Source organism: Perkinsus marinus (assembly GCF_000006405.1).
Source record: "Perkinsus marinus ATCC 50983 genomic scaffold scf_1104296937060, whole genome shotgun sequence".
Lineage (NCBI taxonomy): Eukaryota > Perkinsozoa > Perkinsida > Perkinsidae > Perkinsus > Perkinsus marinus.
The window spans coordinates 183,862-197,628 of record NW_003213929.1 but is presented as its reverse complement, the minus strand read 5'-3'; the positions used below and the strand labels follow the sequence as shown (position 1 = coordinate 197,628).

The window sequence follows — 13,767 nt, the reverse complement described above, 5'->3', positions numbered from 1 at the left end:
GGTATATGTTCGCTCTCCTCGGCTGAGCTCAGAAGTTTCCACACTAATTATAAGAGTTCACACACGAACTAGGGTAGGATTGCACAGAAATCAAACAATTTCCCCAGGAATTGCCATATTGTCACCAACACATGTAGTTGACCATGTGCATATTTTCGCACACTGATTACGAGCAACACTACGAGAAAATCATCATCATAATTGTTTCGAGCAACCTACTGGTAGGTAAGCCCCCGTTTATCCTTAAGCCCTGCATAGTGTATAGATTCCCGAGGTAAGCGCAATTTCTTCTCCAACATTGCAAGAACCCTCGGCGTGTCCAGGTTCGCCTTGTGCAGTACACACCTCCACCGCTTCCCTCCATGCAGTCCACGTTGGGAATACACTCGCGACCATTTCGCTCGTACCAACAGCCCCTCCTTCTACACAAAGGGACACTGTAGCTGGGTGAATCCAGTGCCATGCTCACCTGGTCCGATTCAACAATCTCAAATGCCAAGTCCCGCCAAAATTTGGCTACCTCAGTAGCAAAACTATCGACATCGGAATCGACCACGGGGCCGGGTGATCGGAATGTGAACTCCACATCTCGCTGACCGTAGCTGACGAGGCGTAAGACAGATAGTGAGATTCAGGTCGCACCCGCATGTGATAAGTCCAAGGAGTTTTTGAGCATCGCTCAAGGTCATATGTTGTAGTAGCAGTTTCTTGAATCCTCTATTTTCAGCAACGCAGAAAACGCGATGTCCCCTACCCTCGAATTTGCAGGGCACATTCACAAGCATCTGAGCAAGAGTAGTGCGCCATCAGTTCACCAAAGACAACTGGGACGGTGTGACGATATCCGAAGTATTGATCTGAACTGTCCCGGTACTAGGTTGCTATGATCACGGGGGAGATCTATTCTCATCAAAATGACTCATCATATCATTTTGTCACTTCATGAAATATGGACATCGACCACACGTGTGGTTGATTGTAAATACCATTCGATTCAACAAAGTATGGGGCGTCGAAAAATGTGTGAAATAGGGTTTTTCTTCTTGTGTAATCCCATCCTCCTGTGAGGGCATCCAATGAATTGGGCACCGTCGATACGTGCAGTATCGCCACATTTCATGGTGCTGATACTTTAGCTTTAGCGTCATGCTACGTACACTAGTTCGAGTCGGTTGTTGTTAATTTATCAGCATACAAATCGATACAGTGGTTGAGCGGTTACTCCTGGACCTCTTCTACTAAGATAACTGTGTTACACCTGGAAGGCTTCTGTTCTGGACTGAACGTCTCTGCTGTTACTATCACGGAACCTATAATGTTCCCGGCGAGAATTCATTGTGGATTTACCACATGGCTAGGAACGCACTCTTCAATCGGTTTCCCATGTATCATTTTCTCCACATTTTATCAAACCCTGGGGAAACTTATTTGTCGAGGTGGACGGATCACTGGTTACTATAGGTCGTTACGTGCTTAGTCGCGGCCACGATAGCTCCACGAAGTCGATATGCATCTTCATCACTCATCGTAGCCTCACCCAGCTTAGCTCGCAGCACGCCGACCTCAAGTGAACTACTCTGCGGAGAAAACACGAATAGATATGATCACTCGCTCTAACGTAGAGGGTCACCATTGCTTTGCAGAGGAAAGCATCCAACTGTGTGATAGCCGTATGGCCCAACCACTGCTCTATATAGCTCCTAGCTTCCACAACGGTCATCGCAACCCTGAGGGGTTAAAAATGACAGACTCGAAAATCAACCAGATCAGTTCACCCTTCCCAGTGTGCATCCTCTACTGCTTTCGTTTTGTCAGCACCGTCGAGGGCCGGGAAGGATGATTCATCCGAAGAGTCGCTGTCCGGTCTGATCGAAAAAATGCGTCTATCAAATATGTGGTGACTGGGGACTCACTCGTCCCTCGCCCCAGCAGAGACCTTCCTCTCCACTTCAGCCCACCAGTTCAACTTGGGTTCACCTTTGAGACGGGCCACGGTGAAATCGGCGCCCACTTCACGAACTTCCCAATCTTTAATCTACAACCAACAAGCTGCGACTCATAGTCTATGAGTCATAGGAAATCTATATATTGGAGTTTCACCCGTGATGTAAAAACACTAGTGAGAAACAAATCTCACGACTACTGCTGCAGTAGTCGTGAAATGTTTCTCACGAATGAACTCCATTGATGATCACCTACACATTACTGTCACAGTCTCACAGACTTACTCTCACTCGCAGCTCACCACCCAGTGCCAATGGATTTATAAACTCTGTGATGCCCACCGCCTCCGGTGGGGGCTTCTTCACTGTGTACTCCGCTATAGGTGAATGTCGACTGCGATTTGTCTGACAACACTACATAAGTCCCAAGACTGCGACAGAGCCAGCACCTTGCTGTGTTGTTGTTGGTCCGGTGACCATCGTGGCCGGGGGCGCTCCATAGCAACAGCGTGGCTGGCTACCGATGTAAGGTGCCGGCTATTGAACTTAGTGAAAGGATTCACCATAGATGGGAGAAATTAATTATAGTGCTGACCTGATCTGAAGGCTCAGTGATGTTCTCAACTTCCGATGACTACATTGAAAATATGACATTCGGTGGCGACAGATTAAATTTATTATATTAATTCAGTTCATGAGGCTATACAAGACTTACCGTCCCCCTCCATCGATATTGGCCGTGTGGAATTCAGGCGGCGATGCAGAGGTCGCTTGAGGCCGGGACCAGTCGCATTGCTTTGGGTGTGACAGGTGCCGCAAACTTAGATTATGCCAAATCGTTGCCAACCGGGTTTCAAAGGGAGTTGAGATATTTTTAGGCGAAACAGGTCACCGTATTGAGTTTTAGCATATTGGGAACATTAGGGTGGAAACAGGAATGACCTAACTTTTCGGTGAAGATTAAGTTGGTGGTGGAAACTGTATCCTCTCCTGCTTTCGCCAGATGGCTCTGAGGCCGACAGGACCAGACATCACCAAGATGGCGTTAGTTGAGGAAGCCGCACATCTCCTACATTCACAGAGTTCGGGTGAGCGCAGCAGAAGGCCAGACCGAAACATCAGACTGCAAACCCGCGGCCCGTAAACCCGGAACCGGAGACTATGTCCACGAAGGTCGTAGACCACCGACGTCCAGTCCCCGGGATAGGGCCGTAGGCTGTGGCGAAGTCTATGAGCCTGTACTGCGAGATGATCGCGAGTTGAGGTGCTAAGAGCAAGCTCGTGCATCATCTCCACCGCGGCGTGGGAGGGTGCGCTGAAAACAACGTTCACAGCCGCAGCCCGAGGTAGAACTACTCATAAGACAATTCCCAAGAGTCACAGAGAAAACCATTAATCACCTGCCGATCCATGACTTGCACTGTAATGGTCACGGAGAATCTTCCGTGCGCGCCACATGAAACGATCATTGCGGCACCCACAACAAACCTTGTCTACTGCCTAAACATCATTTATCCCCCTGGGTACAGGTGTTGTCTGAGTAGTCCAGAAAAGTCGGCCATGCCTGTTGTACACACCAATTTCCCATTGGCATGAATCGGAACAAGGGACAGGTTTCCGCGTACGGGCGAGCGCATTTCGAAATCTGGCGAATCCCCCAGCCCCATCAGCGGAAATTTGGTCTTTTAACTAAGGTGTTTCTGGGAGGGGTCTATACCACATTTTGCCTAACATAGATATTTGGACCTGCGAAAAGTAATTTCGCTAAGTTTGGCGAGTCGGCGTGCCCTGGATCTCCAAGACCGCGCCCTACTGGTTTGAGTGCCTGATTCATTGGCCAACATTGATCAGGTCAAACTTGCCATCTCTACACGATTGTGAGTGAGGACGGCTCGACGGCATAGTCCTATTAAAATGCGACGGCAATGCTCAATGGTGTCAAGTAACTAGTTGTAGCCCTCTGCATGCCATATCATCGTAACTGTAATCGATTAACGTTATAAATCGCACAGACACTATGGACAAATTTCCTTGGTCAATTGTGCCGTATACGACACAGATTAACTTCTGTATGTTTGTCGTTTGTGAGATCGATCATACGTTCTTTCTATTGTTCTTGCTCTGTGGGGGGGCAGCTGTTGAGCCTACTTGCAAGCACAGGAGCAATGTTGGAATATATGTTCGCTTTCCTCAGGAGTTTCCTCACCATAGAAAATTTACTCACGGCCTCAGGTAACCTGAGTCAGGTAGAAGAATACAAATCCCAACAAAAATTTCACATAATTTCCTCGATTTTTCTTGTCACCAAAAAAGGTAGTTGGCCTTTTGAAGGTTGCGGATTTTCCCACTGCACAAAGGTTGGACGTTGTATGTTAGAAGGTGATACTGGGTCCGTAACTCCTGGCGACATATACCTACACTCACGGTGGTCCACGAGCAAATGACGTACCGTAAATCGCGAAGATCAACCCAAACCTCGTATCGGGCTCTCTCCGGGCTTTGACTGATTCGAATTGATAATCACCTGGTACCGTCTACTACCATGTATAGTGAATCCGCAGGGCATTTTACTCTCCTTGCTGCCATGTCAGAAAAAGCTGACCTTCCAGCCACTCCGGAGATGAGCGAGACCAGCTCAACTCAGGAGAACACCGATGCGGAGCATGCTGTGACGTTTGAGTCTCTGGGGGTTTGCCCGGAGCTCTGCAAGGCTTGTGATGTTCTACAATGGGAGCATCCTTCCAAGATCCAGGAGGAGACTATTCCTTATGCACTGCAGGGAAGGGATCTTATCGCTTTGGCGGAGACTGGCAGTGGAAAAACTGGTAGTAGTCTACTGGGCTAGAGAGTAGATAGTGATAGTAAACTGGACCACAGAGTAGATAATGACAGTAAACTGGGCTAGAGAGTAGATAGTGATAGTAAACTGGGCTAGAGAGTAAATAGTGATAGTAAACTGGGCTAGAGAGTAAATAGTGATAGTAAACTGGGCTAGAGAGTAGATAATGATAGTAAACTGGGCTAGAGAGTAGATAGTGATAGTTCACTGGGCTAGAGTAGATAGTGATAGGAAACTGGGCTAGAGAGTAGATAGTGATAGTAAACTGGGCTAGAGAGTAGATAGTGATAGTAAACTGGGCTAGAGAGTAGATAGTGATGATGCTGGTGAGTGATATGCTCGGATGTAGCATGTAACTCGTTATTTATCGGTCTGAAGTGAAATTGAGAGTATAAAATAGTAGTTCACTGGGTTAGAGAGTATATAATGGTATTTTGCTTAGGCGCATTCGCTATTCCTATCATCCAGAAGCTCCTGGATGCGGCCCCCCACCGGAAATTGACATGGGCTTGCGTTCTCGCACCCACTCGAGAGCTCTGTGTACAGGTAATAATACAACTATAAAACTGAAAATTCAAAGAGTTCGGTCAGATCGGGCAGCAATTCGAAGGTCTTGGTGCCAGTATTAACCTCACTACTGCTACTATAGTTGGTGGTCTCGACATGGTCACACAGGTGAGGACCATTGTGCTAGTGGTTGTTGTCACTATTTTATCTAAGGCCATGTCCCTCTCTAAGAAGCCTCATATCATCGTGGCATCACCGGGCCGTCTTGTCGACCATCTCGAGAACACCAAGGGCTTCCACTTGAAGACCATTAAGTTCTTGGTTATGGATGAGGCTGATAGACTGCTAGGTAGTAGGGACATGTTTTACGGACTTCCCAACCCGACTCAGGTATGGACTTTGAGGATGCTCTGAATAAGATCGTCCAGTCTTGTCCTCGGGATCGGCAAACCTTCCTTTTTTCCGCAACCATGACCAGTAAGATTTACCCATTTTCACTGCCTTATGGTTTGTTTTTTGTAAGATAAAGTATCGCAACTGCAGAGAGCGTCTCTGACTAGGCCTGTCAAGTGCGAAGTTGCAAGGAAGTACTAACTTGCTCTCACCTAGTCGGTGTCGAAATGCTCCCCATTTAAGATTCGATGTTGCCAAAGGGTTAGTCCAGAACTACATGTTCGTGCCGCATAAGCATAAGCACGCTTATCTGGCCGCTCTGTTGGCCCACTTCAAACTCAGTACGCTGTGAATCCCCTCTACAGTCAACCTGGGCATTTTTCCAGGTACTGTGATGATTTTCGTCGACACCTGCCTCAACGCTCAGCGGATGGCCACTACTCTGAGGCACCTCGGCCACAACTGCGTATGTCTGCACGGCAAGATGACGCAAACACACCGACTTGGTGCCCTCAACCAGTTTCGGGCAGGTATGGAATTTTAATAACACCTTGCGTTGATATATTCATATAAGGTACTCGATCAGTTTTAGTAGCAACAGATGTAGCGGCGAGGGGTCTGGATATTCCCAGTGTGGATGTTGTTATCAATTTTGACGTGCCCAAGAACCCTGAGGTAACATCATTACTCGCAGCGAGCTGTAATGGTATTCACATCAGGAATACATTCACAGAGTGGGCCGCACTGCGCGGGCTGGCCGGACTGGTCGATCGGTGACTTTGGTTACCCAGTACGACATCGAACCCTTCCAGAGAATCGAAAACAAACAAGGTGCGGTCATCTGCGATCAGCCGGTGACGTGAATTGAATATGGTAGGGAAGAAAATGGAGGAGTTTCCCGAGGTTAAGGAGGAGAATGCCATCTCGCTACAAGAAAAAGTTTTGGAAGCTCTTCGTAAGTTTATCGGCAATGAACTCGATGGAAAAGTGATTGCTGTAGGCTCGACACAGTTAGAGATGCGCGAGCAGGAGGAGGACATCAAAGAGTAGTTGAATGGGCTACTCGTGTGTATTGTTGAATATGTGTACGGCGTTGGTTAGGGCCTTGGCAGGAAAAAAGGGCGGACGGGGTGGCAGAAAGCGTCAACACCAAATGATCTTGCAAAAGCTGGCCCAAGGGAACAAGAACAGACGATGATAATCGTTGTATAGTTGAGCACAATCACTGTCCAACATCGTTGTTGCTATGTAGCGTTCCTCACTCCACCCCACGTCACCGTTTCTTATGATTTACTTGGATGTTGTGCGTCATAGTGTTGCAGATGAAGCTCTTAGAGAGCGATCCCATAGACGAACAACACGACAATACCCACAACACGAAAGAGCTGCTGTTTCGAGTTTTGTTCATCTCTGGGATTGCATATCATTGCTGTACTCATTACCTGATAATTATACCTGCGCGAGAATCTCATACGTACACAAGTATTCTCTTGTCGTTGAGCCAATGCACAACGTGTTAAGAGGTTCGGTGTTATCACCACTCTCTGCTGCTCAGTCGGCTAACACTCACTGAGTGTCACCCAGTCTCACCCAACTCTCCCAGATAACTAATGTGATGCGGTGAAGTGTGCCTTGAAGATCCATCATACATGATCGAACTATTTGCTAGAGGAGTTCGCAAATTAGTAGACCGAGGATCAACTGAGTAGACATTATTATTTCCGGGATTGTGCCACTGTATGTTTCATCATGCCTCGCTGTAGGTTGTCGATGATGAGAACTTGTCGTTAGGCTGACCGAGTAGCATAACCGAACCTCTGGGAGTATACCTACGCATGTGATGTGAAGTTATCCATCGTAGATACCGAGAAAATCCGAATGATACTCAAGGACATTCAAAACAATTGAGGAGTCGGGAAACCACGTGTTAGCATTTCACCCTCAACTGCCGTAGGCTGAGGGGCTACTAGACCCTCAGCCTGCGGCAGTTGGGAAACAAGTAGACCCGGTCTACTTGTTGGGAAACTACGTGAACCAAGTTTTATTCCACCGAGTTACTGCAGGGTCTTCCACCGAGTTACTTTCGCTACTTTTCAGCCGAATACCGAGACACGACTCTGTCGATAACGTCTCCACCAAAATCCCCGATGCTTGCGCACCCCTCTTTGATTCATTGATGAATCACCTGCATTCGGGATAGCTAACGTTTCGTAACGTAGACTGACGACTTCCCCAAAGCCGCTATGAGTCTGACTCTTCCATAATACCTCTCGAGAGTAATGACCAGAAGTGGCGGCATCTTGTAGCAGACCACATGTTAGATGCAACAAGACGTTGAGAATTCAACCCAATGACTATCCTGGCAGAAACACGATCGGCTGTACAACTTAATTGGCTACATTTGGCTTCGGTCAATTCATACGATATTGTCATGTCGTTCAAGGTCGGCGGTGATGCACTTGAAGCGTTCGGACAGGACAATAGCTAGGGCGTAGCTCACATTGAAGCTGTGATGTGTTCCCTCCGCTGTGGGTATCTGACTCGACTTATCGGGCCCGACCACCCCTGTGATGATTTCTACGATGGAAAGCATATACGCTTCTCTAGAACGACTCACACTGAGAACAGCTTGAGCCTTTTGGAGTATGTCGTTCGATACACCCTCGGCTTCTCCTCCCGCTACAAGCAGTATGCGTGGGGTCTCTAGTAAGCTTGAACTCGCGGACGGTTTCGACAGATCAACCCATGGCAACTGAACGATCGGCGCATCGTATCGAGCCAGAGAGCCGCAGTGATCATATGTACACCCCGGGCAGATGCTTCCTCTTTGTTTTCCAGCGCAAACACGGAAAAGCCGTAGTTCTGCTGTAAAGCCTCGATAAGTTGTAGAGAGTCAAGACCATTGCATATCGGAGGGCCGCCGAGTGTACTGTAGTGGGAGTACTCCAATGCACGCTCGAGAGCTTCCCTGAACAAATCCACAAATGCATCCATAGTGTGATGAGATGCAATATAATTTGATCCTCGTGAGAACGATCAGAATTCCTCCGCACTCACTCAGTGATAGTATCCTTCTCCAAGGCCAACGCTGACACTCCAAAGGCGTGGCTGTACCGTATAATCCGTGCTATGTTGCCGGGGTACCTACCCTATAGTGACTCGATCATGATGGTAATAAGCACTTACTGTACTCCGTCGAGCATCACCACTGTCTGAGGGTTCGTACTATCCACGTCAATGCCTGGCAAGTGCTTCAATATAGCACTGGGCGTACTCGCTCGTAGGGCACATCGACGCCGGAGCATCCACAGTTGAACCCGAGAATTCTCTACAACTCCAAGCAACCAGTGAGCGCAAATCAAGACTTGTAACAGGAAACGTTAACAATACCAGTTATAGTGAGCACCAACTCGTCCCATGTATTTCTTTTGAGCTACTAGAAGCGCCCCGAGATCAGAAACTCCTACAGTAGTGTACCGCAGACCATCATTAAAGCTTGGCTGAGGAAATGTGGCAATTACATTATAGAGCCATCCATGACCAGAGCGGGAGACTGGGCCTTACCTTACAACGACAGAGACGGATACAAGATGTGGTAAACGCTATGAGCATTCTTCGATGAGGCGCGCCCCACTGATCGCCGATAAGGCAACAGTGTGTTGTACTGGTAACTCAAGAGGTTAGTGATGGTAAGAGTAAGAAAAGGGGTGATCCGTGGTGAAGGGAAAGTGGCAATTCGAGATTGCCTTTGAAGAGAAATCAACCGGGTTGTTATGACGAACCCAGACTGTTGACACAATGAGAATTAATGATATAACAATTACAATCAGAAGTCTTCATAGTAGTTACAAGTGTAAGCCTATAAGCTGTTCTCCATAGTCGTTCATGATCATGTGATACATGGCTTCCCCGTTGTCAACTCCCGCACCATGTTGATCAAAAGCGCTCAAGAGAATCTAAAACCGTCACAGACACATCACTAAAGTGGAAACGCTGAGTACAGTATAACTCTTATACAATTCACATTTCTATAGAAGTCGACCCATGATCCCCTATGCGTTAAGCAACGACGAATGCCTCAGTAAAATAGAATAGATCCTTCACAAAATTCAAGAGGGTTGCCCCCCTCCGGACTGACCTCTTGCGGCCATGGTGGATTGATCCATCTCCATGATCCCGCCCTAAGCTCGCCGTACAGCTGACCAGGAGCCCATCGTGCACAGCCGTCGAATATTATCGCATGGGCTCTCTCATCTCCTGCCCCACGGCCCTGCCGGGCAATCCCTGCTAGTACTGCGGTCAAGTCCCCTCCGAGATAGACAGAATCCTCACGGTCTTGCGAGAGGAGCACCCGAGCACCCACAACACCGCGGGCCTTGTGCATGATCTAACATTATAGCCCTACAACAAGTATCTCGCTGGACCAGACTAACTCACCCGTCGTTCTTCGTTGATCCGAACTGGCCCGCCCCTGACCGTCAGAAGCTCTACAGGGGGGCCCTCTGCGGCATCGCGGGAGTCGGCGATCGGAGACCTCGCCACAGGCTTGTTGAGAATCAATGCTAGAGACCCCATGTGGTCGTGCTCCAATACAAGGGCGACACTCCGGTAGAAGATCGATCCCGGTCCGACTACACGAGTGACGTAGTAAGTAGTCTGCCTGCCGTTGACTCACTCATGTTGTCGTTTGCAACGAGCAAGGCCCCCTTGTGGAAGTTGGGCACCGGGGCTCCGTGACGTATAAGGGCTACTCGGAAGCCGCCCTCATCATCATGCGTTATGACGGGTCTAATGCCGAAGGAGTGCAGTGAGGCACACAGACCGATCGCCATCAATGCACAAAGTATAGGGCATCTGAACGACAGAGACGATTCGATAACAGCGATGGGTCGCCATACCGCACCTGTAGGCGAGCACCAGCATCACAGCCATAACTCCGACGAAGATCAATGACCGATTCAAGAATATCGCAAAGGTGATCGTGAACAACGTCAACATGAGGTCCTTCGCTAACGCCCATAGTCTTTCCCACAGCGGTCGCTCAGGAGGACTCAGAGCGAATCTACCCTGAGTATTAAAAATGTGAAAACCAGCTTGTGTTTTCTTTTCCTACTTGGCACACACTGCATGTCGTTGCTTTGTCACTCATGAAATCACCCGGCCCGAGAGCCTGTGTCGCACGCTGCCACCGTCGCAGACACGATACATGTACATACTGGAAAGGAAACCGCAAATAATACAGAGTTGATGAATTCTCACGAACCTTCTGTGAACCTTTGCACATACAAGGGGCGATCAGCTCGTTGCCTTTAGTCTCCCCATCGCTGAAGCATATGCGACAGAGCAACTCTGTGGATTCGTCACTGGCATCACTCTCTGTGGGATCAGTAGGCACTTTGTCACTACGCTTTTTCAGGACGGAAGGCCCCATGTGAGCAACAGAACTGAGGTAAGTCTCTTTTCTCCGAGCTCAGAATTCCTTAGGTTGACAATCAGCTAACAGGCTGAGACGACATAGGTGTATTCCTTCATATCAACAGAGCGCCTTGCCTGGCAAACCATTTCCGAGTGGTATAAATGAAAGTGATGTACAGCAGTTTAGGAAAACTTGCACATGATGATAAACTGCATGTGTTGGTCTGTGCATTTCTTGTCAATTCGTTTGTAAACTTCTATAATTAGTGAGGAAACTATTGAGCTAAGCTGGGGAAAGCGATTACATATATTCCAACATTACAGAGTCGGCACAGTACCACCAGCAGCTGGGCTCTCGGGATGCTGCGGTTCAGCCCGGCGTCTCAGAGGTGCACAAGTCGAGGCTCGCTTGCTCAATACGACATCATACGGCTTGTGCCCCGAGTGACCAAGATTCGCCAAAGGAGTGGTATAGCGTGACCACTCCGTAGAACTTGCAAAGTCAGCTTCTCAACAGCGCCGCAGACACTCGTCAAACATTATACGCTTACTGCTATCCCGAGTAGCAGCGAGCGGAAGACTCCTTCGATAGTGAGCACCACGCTCGAGTAGAGGCCGATGCCGCTGGCGCCTGTCGATGCTGCTATGTCTCCTTTGGCACTTATCAGCACATTTGAGTACCTCACATTTCGAGGATCCGCTTATGGTGGGTGGCATAACCCCAGAGGGCTAGCCCATGGACTGCTCAACTCGAACGGTTGAGTAGAGCCTACAGCTACCTGTCATTCAGGGGCTACTGTTCCGATTAAAACAAAATATTGCATTGAGTCAGCCGGTGTCCGATCGCTGTGTATATGGCCTTAAGCCTACCATCTCATCGGCGGCATTGTGCATAGCTTTATAAGAAACCAATTCCTCTGGTGCCAGAGGGTACTCCCAGTACTGTGGGACTCGGAGTGCGATATGGTCAGTACTCCACACAAGAATTCACCACTGCCCAGCCTACAACGATATGACTCCCACCATATTGGGCTACGAAGCCGATACAGCAGTGGAAAACAACCACCCCTAGTCATGAAGTTGAGGGAGACACAAAAGGGCATTTTAACTAGTGCGGCAGACAGGAATTGAGCAATGACCAGGGGCTGAGAGCTCACCTGCGTACCTAGGGAGAGAGGTGACAGTCGTGGTAGGAATCACAAGTGAAAATAACACTGTCCTCGATCGGAGACTCTCAATCTTCCCAGGAAAGGCTTCCTATTCGCCACATACTACAGCCCGATCCCACCCGCCACATGAGTTCACTACAAACCAAACCGCACTGCGTTAGAGCAGAAACATCATGCACACTCCCCAACCACGCTCACTTGCCCTTGATAATCTGACGATACGCCAGCGTAAGTCGCTCCCTCATGTTCTGATCGATATGCGGCCCAGGACCAGCCCGATGCATCTCTACGTGCTTCACTAACTGACACCATGGACGGCTCATCGAAGCCCTGTATGCAATGCTCAACTACCTGAAGGCTCCTGTACCAACCCAGGCCTGAGTTCCGCTTCACTTCCATACGAAACTGCTTCTTAACATCTAACAACATCCCCTGTTGCTCCTCTAGCCTCCTCTGTGCTACGCCAGCTCGCCGCGCCTCTATACGAGCTTGCCTTGAGGCTTTCTGTCAAAAAACCAACGTCCCCAAAATGGGGGCATTATACCGTCGTACAGCGGGGCCCTTTATCGAAATACAAATAACTCAGGAAAGAATTTCGTGATGCGAACGCATCCACGAAGCCCTGTACTACCTTCCTTGTGCCGAAGACACGTATGGGTTTGACCTTGAAGTAGGAAGCAGCACTTCGAATTGACCCCAAGGATCCCCAGAGTAGCCCTCGCGAGAGATACTGCTGGCCGATACTGAGTAGCTGTAGCGACATAACAAACCACGCCTAGAGTTCACCACCTCTAATTGAGGACTTAGCAACGCTAGGATTCCTACATGGAAACGACAAAGGTCTCATTGTGGTCCACATGACACAAAGGATGTATTAAACAAGCTGTGCATGGCTCTACTAGAGTCTCTGTGTAGGACATCGAAACACTCATGGAAATGACTCCTAGTAACTAGAGGGACATGAGCTAAGCATGAGCATTTGGTCTAGTCCGGACTCACTGGACCATCATGATCACGACATTGATGTACAGAGACCATCAAGGGCAGCCCCCTGGACACAAGGCAGAAGGTAGTAACTTGTATGAATAACAACAGAAAGCCGAAGAGCATCGTCCAAGTGTTGAAGCTGGACTCAACTACCTTGGTGAAAATTCCTGAGCGCCGACGGGCACTAATGCAGAATCGGCAGCGATCCAGGAGCATATCCGGTCCGATCAAAATCAGCAGAGTCTCCAAACTCCTGGCAAGTCGCATTATTCTCTGGAGGTCATAAGACAATGGTAACGACAGTTAGCCTTGTTGTACCTTCAAACCACTGGAATTTGCTGCAGAGGTGAAGGGTGAGTGATCGAGATGACAATACTAGAGATATTGATGTTGACGAGAAATGATGTGACCTGATGACCAAGTCACAACAGTGACTCATCGTCATTCATGTGGTTGTGTTAGTCTAGAGCGGCGAAGCAAGCACGATTTTAGACGGCCGTGATTTTTTTATGAA

At 48.6% G+C, this 13,767-nt stretch overlaps 4 protein-coding genes across 4 annotated transcripts in view; 1 reads left to right on the top strand and 3 right to left on the bottom strand.

Moving 5' to 3' along the window:
* Pmar_PMAR006978 (tRNA pseudouridine synthase D, putative) overlaps positions 1 to 2,517 on the bottom strand; it is a gene marked incomplete at its 3' end in the record, with an annotated part of 4,916 nt that extends 2,399 nt beyond the window's left edge. The window contains exons 1-9 of the mRNA XM_002783404.1: positions 2,393 to 2,517; positions 2,229 to 2,348; positions 1,914 to 2,035; positions 1,776 to 1,865; positions 1,631 to 1,727; positions 1,470 to 1,577; positions 643 to 785; positions 470 to 602; positions 220 to 422 (exon numbers count right to left, since the gene is read on the bottom strand). Coding sequence (XP_002783450.1) covers positions 220 to 422; positions 470 to 602; positions 643 to 785; positions 1,470 to 1,577; positions 1,631 to 1,727; positions 1,776 to 1,865; positions 1,914 to 2,035; positions 2,229 to 2,348; positions 2,393 to 2,509 — 1,133 coding nt within the window. The 5' untranslated portion in view covers positions 2,510 to 2,517. The remainder of the gene's footprint in view (positions 1 to 219; positions 423 to 469; positions 603 to 642; positions 786 to 1,469; positions 1,578 to 1,630; positions 1,728 to 1,775; positions 1,866 to 1,913; positions 2,036 to 2,228; positions 2,349 to 2,392) is intronic.
* Positions 2,518 to 4,521: 2,004 nt separating this feature from the next.
* Positions 4,522 to 6,970, top strand: Pmar_PMAR006977 (DEAD box RNA helicase, putative). The gene is made up of 13 exons (XM_002783403.1): positions 4,522 to 4,768; positions 5,225 to 5,328; positions 5,374 to 5,457; positions 5,503 to 5,638; positions 5,680 to 5,766; positions 5,813 to 5,876; positions 5,926 to 6,023; positions 6,069 to 6,212; positions 6,257 to 6,357; positions 6,402 to 6,513; positions 6,560 to 6,637; positions 6,683 to 6,728; positions 6,784 to 6,970. The coding sequence occupies exons 1-13, from the start codon at positions 4,528 to 4,530 to the stop codon at positions 6,878 to 6,880; spliced, it is 1,392 nt and encodes a 463-aa protein (XP_002783449.1). The 5' UTR covers positions 4,522 to 4,527; the 3' UTR covers positions 6,881 to 6,970.
* Positions 6,971 to 8,045: 1,075 nt separating this feature from the next.
* Positions 8,046 to 8,989, bottom strand: Pmar_PMAR006976 (hypothetical protein). Its single transcript, XM_002783402.1, has 4 exons — positions 8,869 to 8,989; positions 8,740 to 8,826; positions 8,300 to 8,650; positions 8,046 to 8,218 (listed from the first exon to the last, which is right to left on the bottom strand). The coding sequence occupies exons 1-3, from the start codon at positions 8,985 to 8,987 to the stop codon at positions 8,386 to 8,388; spliced, it is 471 nt and encodes a 156-aa protein (XP_002783448.1). The 5' UTR covers positions 8,988 to 8,989; the 3' UTR covers positions 8,046 to 8,218; positions 8,300 to 8,385.
* A 3,471-nt stretch (positions 8,990 to 12,460) lies between these two features.
* On the bottom strand, positions 12,461 to 13,029 carry Pmar_PMAR006975 (conserved hypothetical protein; the record flags this gene model as incomplete). Its single annotated transcript, XM_002783401.1, has 3 exons — positions 12,461 to 12,568; positions 12,618 to 12,770; positions 12,898 to 13,029. The coding sequence occupies 3 exons, from the start codon at positions 13,027 to 13,029 to the stop codon at positions 12,461 to 12,463; spliced, it is 393 nt and encodes a 130-aa protein (XP_002783447.1).
* Between the last annotated feature and the right edge of the window lie 738 nt (positions 13,030 to 13,767).

Bases quoted from the DNA above. Each gene is read 5' to 3' on its own strand.
- Pmar_PMAR006977 (XM_002783403.1), top strand. From the start codon at position 4,528: ATGTCAGAAAAAGCTGACCTTCCAGCCACTCCGGAGATGAGCGAGACC. The intron at 4,769-5,224 runs GTAGTAGTCTAC...TATTTTGCTTAG, and splicing joins GACTGGCAGTGGAAAAACTG to GCGCATTCGCTATTCCTATC. The intron at 6,514-6,559 runs GTGCGGTCATCT...TGAATATGGTAG, and splicing joins GAGAATCGAAAACAAACAAG to GGAAGAAAATGGAGGAGTTT.
- Pmar_PMAR006976 (XM_002783402.1), bottom strand. From the start codon at position 8,987: ATGCTCCGGCGTCGATGTGCCCTACGAGCGAGTACGCCCAGTGCTATA. The intron at 8,827-8,868 runs GTAAGTGCTTAT...ACTATAGGGTAG, and splicing joins GTGATGCTCGACGGAGTACA to GTACCCCGGCAACATAGCAC. The intron at 8,651-8,739 runs GTGAGTGCGGAG...GGATTTGTTCAG, and splicing joins GAGAAGGATACTATCACTGA to GGAAGCTCTCGAGCGTGCAT.